The sequence below is a fragment of the Myxine glutinosa genome, chromosome 5, assembly GCF_964187855.1.
Source record: "Myxine glutinosa chromosome 5, kmMyxGlut1.1, whole genome shotgun sequence".
NCBI lineage: Eukaryota > Metazoa > Chordata > Myxini > Myxiniformes > Myxinidae > Myxine > Myxine glutinosa.
In genome coordinates this window covers 165,355,195-165,369,999 of record NC_136265.1, presented here as the reverse complement: position 1 = coordinate 165,369,999, position 14,805 = coordinate 165,355,195, and the positions used below count along the sequence as shown (strand labels likewise).

The following is a 14,805-nucleotide window of genomic DNA, read 5'->3' as shown; positions in this document are numbered from 1 at the left end:
GACCAATCAGCTTGCTTCCAATTATCAGCAAAGTCATGGAATCCATCATTGCTTCGGATATCAAATCCTTCCTCTTCTCCAATGGCTTGATCTCCAATCATCAATTTGGATTCAGACCAGGTCATTCTACTCTGGACATGTTGCTTCTGCTGTCTCAACAATGGATGGAGGTCCTCAATGCCAAACAGGAAATCAGAGCTGTCTCCCTTGACATATCACGTGCCTTCGATACGGTCTGGCACCCAGCTCTGCTCACCAAACTTTCCTCCTATGGTATCCGTGGAAATCTCCACGCATGGCTTGCGGACTTCCTCTCTGGTCGTAGTCAACGTGTGGCCCTGAATGGATTTCTCTCATCGCCCCTTCCTGTTGTGGCTGGAGTTCCCCAATGTCGTGTTCTGGGCCCTGTGCTTTTTCTGGTCTTCATCAATGATCTCTCCGACTCTCTGGAAAATCCACTCTATCTCTTTGCTGATGACTCCACTCTCTGCCGCTCCATTCCTCATCCCCCAGATCAGCAGTCTGCAGCCTCCTCACTCTCTGCATACCTGGACAAAATCACAGACTGGTCAAACAAGTGGAACATGTCTTTCAATCCTGACAAATCTCACACTCTTACTATGTCTCTCCGAAAAGACCGACTGGAAAACCCTCCCATCTACTTTCTCAACAATCCTCTCCAAGAAGTTCTGTCGCTCAAGCTTTTGGGTCTCACTATCTGCCATGATCTTTCTTGGGAAAACCACATTTCCAAGCTGGCCTCCAAAGCCAGTCGCCGACTGGGCATCCTCTGTCGTGCGAAGTCCTTCCTTGGCACACCTGAGTTCCTCACCACATACAAGGCTTTCATCCGCAGCTCAATGGAATACTGTTCCCCCCTCTGGGCCGGTGCTCCTGCCTCACACCTAGCTCGGCTTCACGCTGTTGAAACCAAAGCTTTCAGAATCATTGGAATCTCCCGCGATGAAGCTAACTCCGAGGGCCTTTCACTCACTCACCACAGGCAGGTTGGTGGTCTTTCTGTCTTCTACCGACTCCTCTCCAGCCTTGCTCCCCCAGCTCTCTCTGTGCTTTGTCCCCCAAATATTCCTCCAGGTCGCACAAGATCTGCCAGCAACCCTCTTATGGTTAAACTGCCAAAATCTAGGCTCTCTGCTCACCTTCATTCTTTCATTCCCCTTTTCTCCTGCCTCTGGAACAAACGCCCCCACTCCCTTCAATCTCACTCCTCCCTCCAGGTCTTTAAAACTGCTGTTCACCAGCATCTCTTATCTTCCCCCATCCAAAACCTTGATCTTTTCTCCCCCCGCTAATTCACCCCAGATACACTTTTTTGAAATTCCAACTTCTTTCCTGGAAGTCCTTGCAGTGTCCATATGTTTTATACCTCTCCCACCTCCCCCCAAGTCCTCTCCCTCCCACAGTTCTCTCGATGTCCCTGCTCTCAAATGTTGTGTTTGTGTCCTTCCCCCTGTCTCCCCATCTTGCCTACCGCTCCCCTTATTTTGTGTTTTATGTGTCGGTTTGACTTTTTGTGTGATTAATGTTAGCTCTTTCACGAGCCTCGATCTTGTATACAAAAAAAAAAAGAAGTCCATTTTCTGTTTATAACTCAACTTGAATGTCCTTAGACAGAAACTACACTCAACGCCCCGTACCCACAACCAATTATAATTAAACAAATTTCAATGGTTGCTGGAAGACAGAGCAGCATCTAGAATCATACGAACATAATCATAAGACTTTAAACAAACAAACAAAAACCTATTTTGGGGGGCAAACCCTCCTCCTCCCCCAACCCCCGTATACCCCCTCAGACCCCAATTTTTCTAATGCTTTGAACAAACATTGGTAGGTTGTGGTGAAATTTCATCGAAATTACGTGTGTAGTTTCTGAGAAGAAAGCAAATACCTATTTTGGGGGGCAACCCCCCCCCCCCCTATATGCCCAAAGGGGCAGATATTTTTCTTAATACTGTGAACAAACTTGAGCACATCATGGGGTATGAAGGTTGTGGTCAAGTTTCATCGAAATAGTGTGTTCCTATTTTGGAAAAAGCAAATTCCTATTTTGGAGGGAGGGGGAGGGGGGAGGGGAGGGGGGGAGGGGAGGGGGTCAAATCTGGATCCATTTGGACCCCCGGTAGACCCCCTTAAACCCCGATTTTATTAATGCCGTGAACAAACTTTAGTCACAACACATTCAAATATAATGAGCCAAATTTGCTCACACTCCCTTCAGCGGTTTTGGAGAAGAAGTTTCAAGTGTTTACAGATGGACGGACGGACGAGGCGCCATACAGAAGAATACAGAAGAATACAGAAGAATAATACAGAAGAACATTCTGACAATGCCTTGTGTGAGTGGAAGCACAAAGTTTCATGGGCTGTGTATAATGTCAGTGCCTCTGGTTCGCACACTTACCTGAAGTAAAAAAACAAAAAACAAATCAAGTAAAAAAAAAAAAAATTCCGTCAATTCCATCTTACGAATAATTTACTTTTTGTTGATTTACTTCACCAAGAAACCTTCACTCTGTTAGACATGAATTCCCTTAGAAATGTCTAATTATGCAACATGGGACTCCTAATGCTTCAGCGATCTTTTCATGCCCATGTGAGCAGTGTTCTGCCTGTCTGCCTATCTATATATTTAAACATCTATGCCTGTCTATCTATTTATTTAAACATCTGTGCCTGTCTATCTATATATTTAAACATCTGTGCCTGTCTATCTATTTATTTAAACATCTGTGCCTGTCTATCTATTTATTTATTTAAACATCTGTGCCTGTCTATCTATTTATTTAAACATCTGTGCCTGTCTATCTATTTATTTAAACATCTGTGCCTGTCTATCTATTTATTTAAACATCTGTGCCTGTCTATCTATTTATTTAAACATCTGTGCCTGTCTATCTATTTATTTAAACATCTGTGCCTGTCTATCTATTTATTTAAACATCTGTGCCTGTCTATCTATATATTTAAACATCTGTGCCTGTCTATCTATTTATTTAAACATCTGTGTCTGTCAATGTGTGTGTGTGTGTGTGTGTGTGTGTGTGTGTGTGTGTGTGTGTGTGTGTGTGTGTGTGTGTGTGTGTGTGTGTGTGTGTGTGTGTGTGTGTGTGTGTGTGTGTGTGTGTGAGACCCACTCTCCCCCGTGTGCTTGTGACCCACTGTCCCCCGTGTGCTTGTGACCCACTGTCCCCCGTGTGCTTGTGACCCACTGTCCCCCGTGTGCTTGTGACTCACTGTCCCCCGTGTGATTGTGACCCACTGTCCCCCGTGTGCTTGTGACCCACTGTCCCCCGTGTGCGTGATGTGGGAGGGAGAGGATTTGAGCTCTTAAAGTCACATTTTACATGAGATGTAATAACTCATTTCAAACTGTATTTCCCATGTGCATGCACATGCATTCACGTTATCAGAAGTAAATACATTGTGTAGATTACATTATTTGTGGTTTTGATAAATTGGCAGTAACCATTTTGTGAAACTGAATGTGCAGGTGCAGCATCTAACTCAATATGTCGAAATGTCACACACGTCCATGCCCGTGGGATTCCCACGGGTGACCCCATGAGTATGTATATATGCCATTAGATAACCTGACCCACCGGGCTGTTCCAAGAGAATTGGATCCCTATAGAGTGTGGAATATTTAGGGAGTTTGCCAGGAATGTCCATTGACAGCATTCTAGCAGGGACTCGCTGAAATTCCATGTAATGTAAAATGTTTTCAAGTCCTCAACCCCCCCCCCCCCCGCCCCCTCTAAGAGATTCCCTCCCCAACTCTGTCCTCTTTCCCCTTTCTTCTTCAAATCCTCAACTCCCTCCCCCTCCAAACCCAAATTCTGCAAGCCCCCTCCCAACCCCACTTTCCCAACTCTGTCCCTTCTCTCCCGCATTCACAACCCGAAGGCTTCAATGCCATTCCAAGCCTTCAAACCCACTCCCCACTCCACCCCACCTCCAACACAATTCCTCAACTTCTCCCCAACACCTCAACCTCTTTGCAACCCCCTCCTCCTTTCCCCTCACCAAAAGTCTGAACCTTCCCCTCTCAATTCTATCCCATCTTTGCTCTCCCCACCCCTTCTGAACCCCAACTCCCTGTCTGCCTCCCCTCCCCAATAAAATTAATTGAAGATCATAAAATAAAATTGCGTCTGTCTGTCTGTGTGTGTACGTACACACACACACACACACACACACACACACACACACACACACACACACACACACACACACACACACACACACACACACACACACACACATATCCCACATCCCACATGTATAGACATGTTTAAAGTGTTCGTGCACATTAAAAAAAAAAAAAAAAAATCTCTCGGTAATTTCCTGAAACTCGGTGAAGTTCGATGAAATTCGCTCGATTCATTCTGTTTCTCGGTGAAATTTTTCTTTGGGCAGTGTATAATCGCTCCGAACGAAATATCTCTCAGCAATTTCCCGGCTGTTAATTTATTTATTTTACATATGTGAATTACACGTCCATGCACAAGTGAAATGGAGTTTGTTTTTGCACACGTGAAATGAACACGTGAACCTTTACTTCCGGATAATAATGTTGAATGAAATAAGAACGAAGAAATATATGTCAGCATCATTGTTGATGTTTTTGTGACGACTGTCAAACGGAAAAGTAATATATCTTAACAGAAAAGAAAAAGCGAATTTTTAACATTTTAACATTAATTTGTCGACATTTTCAAATACAGAAAACGGAACCCGTTCAAATACGGAAAACGAAAACGGATATTAAATACGGAAACTTTCATCTGATTTTATTCCCGTTTTTTTTTTAACAGAGTCTAAAACCATGTTAGCAACTGTTAAAAATGAAATGATATATCGAATTAGAGTTGAAATAAAACTGTGAAAGAGAGCAAGACATCACGGGCCTACAAAACAGGCCTCAAAGCTATGCGAGTTATTAAAATGGTGGATATCTGTTTTTGAAGCCTCTTCCAGAATGGGTGGAGCTACTCTCTCAACGGAGTAAGCCACACCCCCAGACAGACAGAATCACCTAAGGCTATTATAATATAGATATAAAGAGGAGAGGACTTCCGGTCCCTCGAGCAACGGGGCTTGCTTCGATCTCTCCACGGCATCAAAGTTTGAGTGTTTTCCCGTTCGTTTCTTTGTCAAATTTCCGCTGCGTATTTTGTTGTGTATGTGTTATTGTGTGTTTCTATTTGGTTTTGGTTTTGTAGTTGTTGCAAATTTGTGTGTAATTAGTCGTTTCTTTGTTCGCGCCTCGTGCGCCTCGTGCGGCCTGGTGTCTCGTGCGGCCTCCTCGTCTCGACTTGTGCCCCACCCCCTATATCTCGTTTTTCTTTCACCTCTGCTCCTGCTTTCTCAAATCCACGTTCTCACTTAGAGACTTTTCCCAGATTGTTTTTCATGGTTTTGTTTAAATATTTATTTAAATATGTTTAAACCGCAGCCGTGATGCTGACGCCGCTCCCCCCCCCCCCCCCACCCCCACCCCCCAGAATTTCCATGTTTTAAACGTTTCCCAGCGTGTACCATGGATAAGAATAGGTACGCAGTATCCCTGCGTGTCGTAAGAGGCGACTAAGAGGGTTGGCGTCAGGAAGGGCATCCGGCCATAAAAACATTGCCTCAAAAAGAGAACCATGACAATTACAACTATATGTGGGCAGGGTACAGCCCGAAGTGGAGATCGGTTTCTGAGGTTTGGGACATGGAATGTAGGGACAATGACAGGGAGATCAGGAGAAGTGGTGAAAGTATTGGTCAGAAGAAGAGTGGACATATGTTGTGTGCAAGAGACGAGATGGAAGGGAAGTGGTGTGAGAATGGTGAAGGGTAGGCAGGGACAGAAATACAAGTTTGTGTGGCAAGGGTGCCTGGAGGGCGTGAATGGTGTTGGTGTCCTGTTTTCTGAGGAGTTTGTCGACAGTGTGACTAGAGTGAGTGATAGGTTGATGATGGTGAAAATGATTGGAAAGCTCTTGGTGAATGTCATCTCGGGATATGCTCCGCAGGTTGGTCGAAGCGATGAAGAGGACAAGTTCTGGTGTGCGATAGAGAAGCTGATGGAAAACGTGAAAGATGAGAAAGTTGTTGTGGTAGGAGGAGACCTAAATGGACATGTGGGAAGGAGTATGGATGGTTTTGAGGGAGTTCATGGGGGTTACGGACATGGTGTGAGAAATGGAGAAGGTGAAAGGATTTTGGAGTTTGCTGATGGAGCTGATTTGTTGATTTGTAATACTCAGTTCCAGAAAGAGGATAATAAGCTTGTTACATACACGTCAGGTGGGTCGACGACAACCGTTGACTACCTGATGGTGCGTAGGCGAGATAGGGGGCACCTCCAGGACACAAAGGTGATCCCGGGGGAGGAGGCTGTTTCACAGCACCACTTGGTTGTCTGCGACGTAAGGGAGAAAGGTGCGAGGAGAGCTCGGCGGGTGAAGTACCAACCGAGAATGAAGGTGTGGAGGTTGAAAGAGGTGACAGTAAGGGAGGCATTAAAAGACAGGCTGAGTAGGGTCGAGGATGATGTGGTTGAGCTTGAAAGTGCTTGGATGTCAATGAAAGCTAGTCTGTTGGGAGCCGTTGGTGAGGTTTGTGGATGGACAAAAGGACCACCGAGGCACTCGGAAACATGGTGGTGGGATGATGAAGTTGGAAAGAGGATTGACGAGAAGAGGAAGAAGTTCAAGGAGTGGCAGAAGGCGAAGGGTACGGGAGCAGAAACAGCAGAGCATGAAAGTTATAAGGCAGCCAGGAAGGCTGCAAAGAAAGAGGTAGCAAAGGCGCAGGAGGCATGTTAGTCTAGTAGGAAGACTAGGTCCCCCTGCACCCCCCGGAGATATACTTCTAATCAGTGTTTCTAGATTGGAAAAAATGTGTAGAAAATGACTAGCTATGGCCCCAAGCTGAAAAAATGTCCCACATACCATTTTTATGCAAATTACTGCTGCAAATTTTATGCAAAATTATGCAAATTTTATGCAAATTTTTGATGAGGAGTAGAGTTGAGGGGTCTTTGAGGGCTTCATCGAGGTGCTCTCGGTTGCAAGACTGGGTCATTCTGAGAAGCACAGCAGGGTCAGAGATCATGATGTTCTCCTCCTCAGTGAATCTCTCCATCAACAGCCTCTCCATTGCCTCACACACTGTTTTGAGGCAAAAGAGGGACTTTGCGTAGGCCTTTCCACTGAGAACACCTTTGAGAGATCCACTTGTTACTAGTTGTGCCTCAAAGAGAATCTCTGCATATCCAGAACCACGCATCTTGTGTCCAGTGAGCATCCCGATGTAGTTCATGGATGTGTGGAAGGGTCCAATCGTTACTACATGACTAGCAAATTCATTTGGCCAGCGCCAGATGATGGGAAGGGCTTTCATGCAGACACCCAGATCAAATGTATTCAGGACCCATCTCTGACCCACCTCAGCAGTTGCTGCCTCGGAACGCTTCAGTAGCTCACGAACAACTGCGTTGTCTGTGATCGGTTGGTGGATAGGCGTGCAGTAGTCGACTGTTGATTTGCTGGGTGGGGGAGAACCAGTTGCAGAGGTGAAACCCCCTAGCCCAGGCACAGGCTGCAGGCCATTGCCATGCCATGCAGGCACCAGGCACAGACCGATCACAGACAACGCAGTTGTTCGTGAGCTACTGAAGCGTTCCGAGGCAGCAACTGCTGAGGTGGGTCAGAGATGGGTCCTGAATACATTTGATCTGGGTGTCTGCATGAAAGCCCTTCCCATCATCTGGCGCTGGCCAAATGAATTTGCTAGTCATGTAGTAACGATTGGACCCTTCCACACATCCATGAACTACATCGGGATGCTCACTGGACACAAGATGCGTGGTTCTGGATATGCAGAGATTCTCTTTGAGGCACAACTAGTAACAAGTGGATCTCTCAAAGGTGTTCTCAGTGGAAAGGCCTACGCAAAGTCCCTCTTTTGCCTCAAAACAGTGTGTGAGGCAATGGAGAGGCTGTTGATGGAGAGATTCACTGAGGAGGAGAACATCATGATCTCTGACCCTGCTGTGCTTCTCAGAATGACCCAGTCTTGCAACCGAGAGCACCTCGATGAAGCCCTCAAAGACCCCTCAACTCTACTCCTCATCAAAAATTTGCATAAAATTTGCATAATTTTGCATAAAATTTGCAGCAGTAATTTGCATAAAAATGGTATGTGGGACATTTTTTCAGCTTGGGGCCATAGCTAGTCATTTTCTACACATTTTTTCCAATCTAGAAACACTGATTAGAAGTATATCTCCGGGGGGTGCAGGGGGACCTAGTCTTCCTACTAGACTATGTAGGAAAATGCTCGGAGAACGCTTGGATTCAGAAGAGGGTCAGAAAGCAGTATTCAGGATTGCAAAGCAGATAGCGAAAGAGAGGTGTGATGTGATGGGGGTGAGTTGCTTGAAGGATGAAGTGGGACAAATCGTTGTCGACCCAGATGGAATTAAAGGAAGATGGAAAAGATATATGGAAATGCTGTTGAATACAGAGAATGAATGGGATGGCAACATAGAGAGTAACCCAGTTTTAGGACCGGCAGAGAAGATAACTGAGAAGGAAGTTGAGGAAGCGATAAAAGCAATGAAGGGTAGAAAAGCGGGACGGCCGACGGGAGTTGTGGGAGATATGTTGAAGGCAGCAGGAAGTTGGGGTGTGAAGAGAATGACAGAGATCTGTAATCTGGTGGTGAAAGAAGGCCGCATTCCAGTGGATTGGGAACTGAGTACCCTCGTCCCTCCATACAAGGGGAAAGGTGACCCTCTGGTGTGGCTCGTACCGAGCGATAAAGTTATTGGAGCATGGAATGAAGGTATTGGAAAGGGTGTTGGAGAGGAGGATAAGGAAGAAAGTGAAGATCGACGAAATGCAGTTTGGATTCATGCCAGGAAGAGGAATGACAGATGCGCTTTTCATTGTGAGGCAGTTGCAGGAGAAGTACATGGAGAAGAGGAAGAAGTTGTTTCTTGGGTTTGTTGATCTGGAGAAAGCATTCGATCGGGTTCCACGCAAAGTATTGACATGGGCATTGAGGAAGTTAGGAGTGGAGGAATGGTTGATCAGAGTAGTGATGGCAATGTACAAAAGAGTGCGCACAGCTGTAAGGACGAAGGACGGGAACAGTGGTGAGTTTGAGGTGAAGGTGGGAGTGCATCAGGGGTCGGTACTAAGTCCACTACTATTTGTAGCTGTGATGGAGGTGCTGGCTCAGAACGTAAAGGAGGGTTTACCATGGGAGTTGTTGTATGCAGATGATCTGGTGTTGATTGCGGAAAGTATGGATGGACTGAAGGAAAAGATGAACACGTGGAAGGAATGTATGGAGACAAAAGGTCTGAAGGTGAATATCGGAAAGACGAAGGTGATGGCAAGTGGTAAAGCATGTGGTGAGGTGGAAAGAACGGGGAAGTGGCCGTGTGCAGGAAGGGTGTCAGAGTGAACTCCATTCAATGTAAGATGTGCGCTGAGTGGGTTCATCAAAAATGTAGTGGTCTGAGAGGGTCATTAACCAGTGTGGCAGCTACATTCAAATGTAAGGTGTGCACAGAGGGAGCTGCAGATGGAGGAAATGTTGAGTTGGATCTTGGAGACGGCGTGAAGCTGGAAGGTGTGAAAACATTTTGCTGCCTAGGAGACATGCTGAATGGAGAAGGTGGATCAGACTCGGCAACGGTTGCTCGAGTGAGGTGCTCGAGTGAGGTCAATTTTTTTTAAATTGCATTGAGACACTGGTTTATTCTACTATTGTTTATTCTATTTTTTATTGATATTGTGAGGATATTGGTTTATTCTATTGAATTGATTATATTGACAGTGTTACGATTATATTGACTATATTATTAGTACTCGCAACGGTACCCGCCCTATGGGCGGGGCTCCAATTGGGAAGCCCAAATTAAAAGGCAAAATATCAGAAATTGAAGGTTTTTTTTTATTTTAAACGATTCATATAAACATCCGTTGAATCATATCACACGCAAATCATCAAAATCTAAACAGTATCTTTAGAATTTCAATAAAAGCCACATCACTGTTCATATCGGTAAATATTATTCCATCGTGTTTCAAATCGTGATCGATACACTATGATCGTGATGATCGTGATCGTGAATCGTGATCGATAAATAGGGTTCACAATCGCTATGTCGTATGTACTCCCGATACGTGTACCAAATTCCCGATACGTGTAACTGTACCAAATCAACAATTAAAAGGATTTTGAGCCGATAGGTGTTACGGCCTTGACAAGATCGATGGAGACAGCGATCTGTTAGCGTATTCACCGCCCAAATAGCGATGTGGAATTCTCTCATGTAGAGATTAAACGTTACGGCTGTTACGGCCTTATTGGCAAGATCGATGGAGATAGCGTTTATTATACTTTTAATGAAGGACACTGTCTCAAGCCCCAGTCCCCATCACGAATGGGGCTCAGCGGTTTACCCGAGCCTGACGGCGAAGGGCAAGGTACACGCTGGCCCGTCCAGTGTAGCGCGTGTGCGGCCCCGGACATCGAAGGGCATTAAACGTTGATTCAACATTAAACGTTCGTTAAACATGAAACGTTCATTAAAGGATTACAAAACGAAAAACATTACGAAATTACGTTCACACCGTCACGTCAAACACGACCGTGAACACATACATCGTCACAATGAGAACATCGTCACAATGAATGTTATGCGAACGCGAATGTTATGCAGGAGTCCAAACCTGAGAATGCTTGAGACCAAAGCTGAAATTGGGAAAACTAAATAGCCTATTTTACTCCTGGAGATCCCAGGATTACCCACCGAAAATATCTTTGCGATCGGTTGAGCCATTTTTGCGGTACCTTCGAACAGACGGACGGACATTTGGTGAATTATAGTAAGATTAATGCCATTATTATTATTATTACGAAAACAATACTACTGTATTAAGAAACCTGGGCTAATTTGTCCGAAGCAGCCTGAAGGTGAGCCATGAAGGCATGAAGCCTAAGGCCTATAAGTACTGTGTCGCTGGAAGACCCGTAATGCATATGCCTTCGATATTTGATGGTTATTTTAACAATCGGTTTGTTTGTGTTTCACACAGAATGAAAAACATAAAAACGCATGGCGATTGTGATATATGACAGGTTGGACGAGATTTTCAGCCTGAACAAAATTGGATTTCAAAATGGCGGTGTGCGGAGTCAGCCTGAACTACCACACAAATTTTTTGGGGGATGGCCGACCCCCTGATAATAAATGCAGCACCAAAACAGCTTCAAAATACTTCTACATAGTATTTTCGACAGTAAAACAGCCGTATATGTGGCTTAATTGCGATTTCTCCTCACAAGAATCAAACAATTTTAAGGTTCGAAGAGGTACTATTTTCGGGTGAGTTTAGGGCAGAAAAGTGAGTGAAGGAACATGTTGCGCAGCTATTTTGCAAAGTACATCATTATTTCTGGAAAGGAAAGAGCCTAAGCTTCAATTTGATACCACTTTCAACTTGTTATACCTCAAGTAGGGGTATGTCAATTTTTAGAGCTTCTTGCCGCTGGTCTAAATGAGCTACGCCGTAAAAACACACTTGGTGACAACCAACCATTAACAAGGATTGTGCCCCAAACATGTTAATTTACCCAACTAATATGGGATGTTAAAATATGATGACAATGCCAACAACAAGAAGGCACGGTGTAGAGGTTTAGAACAGGCTTGAAAACATGACAAATTTCAAACATCTATCATGACTTCCTCGCACTTTGGATGCAATCCGATTGATTTATCAGAAATATCAGAACAATGCAAAAATGGGTCTTGTTCAGGATGACAGTACCAGTGAAGGATCCATAATAATACAGTACGTCAAAATTTTAGATTGGTGGAAAAGAAAACATTTTGCGATTCACTGTGAATGGCTTTGGGTGCAAATGCTTGCAGAAAAGTTAGCACATCGCAGAAAGGTAACCACACAGGAAGGTATTTTTTGCTGAAAGGTAACCACACCGGAAAGTACATGTGGAAAGGTAACTACACAGGAAGGTACACACCGCAGAAAGGTAACTACACAGGAAGGTACACACTGCAGAAAGGTAACCACACAGGAAGGTACACACTGCAGAAAGGTAACCACACAGGAAGGTATGTGCACTGTGGAAAGGTACCCACACATGGAGGTATGCACTCCAGAAAGGTACCCACACATGTAGGTATGCATTGCAGCATGGTAACCACACAGAAAGGTATTTATTGCAGAGGTATTATTATTATTTATTATTTATTATTTATTTATTGCTGTTCTCCCCTATGGGCCGGTGCTCCTGCCTCACACCTAGCTCGGCTTCACGCTGTTGAAACCAAAGCTTTCAGAATTATTGGAATCTCCCGCGATGAAGCTATCTCTGAGGGCCTTTCACTCACTCACCGCAGGCAGGTAGGTGGTCTTTCTGTCTTCTACCGACTCCTCTCCGGCCTTGCACCCCCAGCTCTCTCTGTGCTCTGTCCCCCAAATATTCCTACAGGTCGCACAAGATCTGCCAGCAACCCTCTGATGGTTAAACTGCCGAAATCTCGGCTCTCTGCTCACCTTCACTCTTTCATTCCTCTTTTCTCCCGCCTCTGGAACAAACTCCCTCACTCCCTTCAATCCCACTCCTCCCTCCAGGTCTTTAAAACAGCTGTTCACCACCATCTCTTATCTTCCCCCATCCAAAACCTTGATCTTTTCTACCCCCGCTAATTCACCCCAGATCCACCTTGTTTGAAATTCCAACTTCTTTCCTGGAAGTCCTGGCAGTGTCCATATGTTTTATACCTCTTCCACCGCCCCCTTCCCATGCCCCCCCCCCCCAAAGCCCTCGCCCTCTCTCAGATCTCTCGATGTCTCCATGTCTCTCGGTCCCTGCTCTCAAATGTTGTGTTTGTGTCCTTCCCCCTCTCTCCCCATCTTGTCTACCGCTCCCGATGTTATATGTTTTATGTGTCGGTTTGTCTTTCTGTGTGATTAATGTTCGCTCTTTCACGAGCCTCGATCTTGTATACAAAAAAAAAAAAGAAAAAAAAAAAAAAAGGTAACCACACATGAAGGTATGCATTACAGAAAGGTAACCACATAGGAAGGTATTTATTGCTGAAAGGTAACCACACAGGAAGGTACACACTGCAAAGGTAACCACACAGGAAGGTACACACTGCAGAAAGGTAACCACACAGGAAGGTATGCATTGCAGAAAAGTTAACACATGGTGATGAAAGAAAACGACACACTCTTTGAATGTCTTTCTCAAAGTGATACCACAAAAAAAAAAAAATCCAATTCGAAGGAATAACATTTTATTACAACAAACAGCAAAGAATGTGTGAAAAACAGTGAAAAGTGTGTGATGTGTCCGACTTTAGATCAAACAAATAAACAAAGGTTTCTAGTACTACTTGGGCTGTGAGGATGACCTCGAGGTACGCACACTCGCCTCCGAACTGTCTAGCCTGGGTTTGAATCCTGACCCAGTTATAAACTGTCATACCGGTGTTTCACAGGCAGAGTGATTCAACAATGTGTGTGCCGTCCCTCAGATGGACGTTAAGTGGGAGTCCTGTCTGCCGGAATTAGTTGGTGGATGTTAAATATCCCACAGTGTCCTTCGCGAAGAGTAGGTAAGCTATCACCGGCTCTCTGATCAAATTACAAATTCCTGCCCTAAACTACAGGAGACACTGCATCAGTGGCATGGTCATATCCCTGCAAGAACTGATGCTAACACACATATATTAGTTGCATTAGTTGCGTCTGGAATCGAACCCAGACCGGACAGCTCAAGGAAATTGTGCTATCTGTGTGCCATCCTGTCGTGCCAAGCATTCAAACATAAAAGTAATGATTTTAAAATGCAGAAGATAAATAAAAACTTCACTTCACAAGCAGTGAGTAACAAAGGCTTCAAAAAAACAACAAATAAATAAATAATTAAGACAAGTTTTGATTTTCATAGCAATCTCATTTAATTCATAAACACGTGATGCCGTAACAATGTTTGTGTGCACAAATCAATAGCACGCTTCTTCTGCAATCACGAAAGCTGTAGAAGCTTCTAAGAAAAGGAAACAAGTTCCGGTATAGTCAAATCTTAGAAACAATTAGGCCAACATCATTGGAATTGACAATTGTCAAAAAGTATAAAATCAACTGCTTAAAGGTATACAGTTCATCTTGTTTGATCAATTCCCTGGCCTACAATAGAGAGCATCTGTGGAATTGGTGTCTCCACATCCGAACAGAAGGGAAAGCTCCCAAAACAGGCTATTTTGCACCAAACCACAAAGTGTTGATAAACGGGTGAAATGAGAAGAAAACTTTAATCATACCATTAGTGATTTGTGTTTTGCAATATTTGGGAATTCAAAGAAGAGGTCAATAAGTTTTGACGACTTTTCAAAACTTTTATACTTTATAGCCTGTTATGGCGAGTCACAATTAATTATGCCGAGGCACGACTCAATTTCTTTGCCATGAAACTGCTTAAGAAAAGCCAATCAAGACAATTGCAAACACAATATTGTGCCTGTGGATCGACTTTGCTCCGGCGACCATAGTATTTAACAACATGCATCGAGGGTTCAAGCATTACCGCAGATTTGACTTCTCAGATGGTTGGAGTTTCAGACTCCATCACTACTAGTTGTAGTCGGTAGATGCTTCTGCGGACCCAAAATGATTTGTTATTGCAATTAAGTCTCGCTGGAATTGTAACTAAATAATTGAAGAAATTTGGAGACATTTA

The 14,805-nt window shown here is 44.3% G+C and overlaps 1 protein-coding gene across 2 annotated transcripts in view; it reads right to left on the bottom strand.

Annotated features, from left to right (window-relative positions):
• Positions 1 to 14,805, bottom strand: part of LOC137426788 (uncharacterized) — a 41,358-nt gene that overhangs the window by 7,858 nt on the left and 18,695 nt on the right. Inside the window, exon 5 of one of the 2 annotated variants that reach the window (XM_068115677.2) lies at positions 13,133 to 14,115. The exons of the other annotated variant lie outside the window; for it this stretch is intronic. Within the exon in view, the coding sequence (XP_067971778.1) occupies positions 14,072 to 14,115 (44 nt within the window). The 3' untranslated portion in view covers positions 13,133 to 14,071. Of the gene's footprint in view, positions 1 to 13,132; positions 14,116 to 14,805 lie in introns of those variants that run through there. 2 annotated transcript variants of the gene reach the window in all.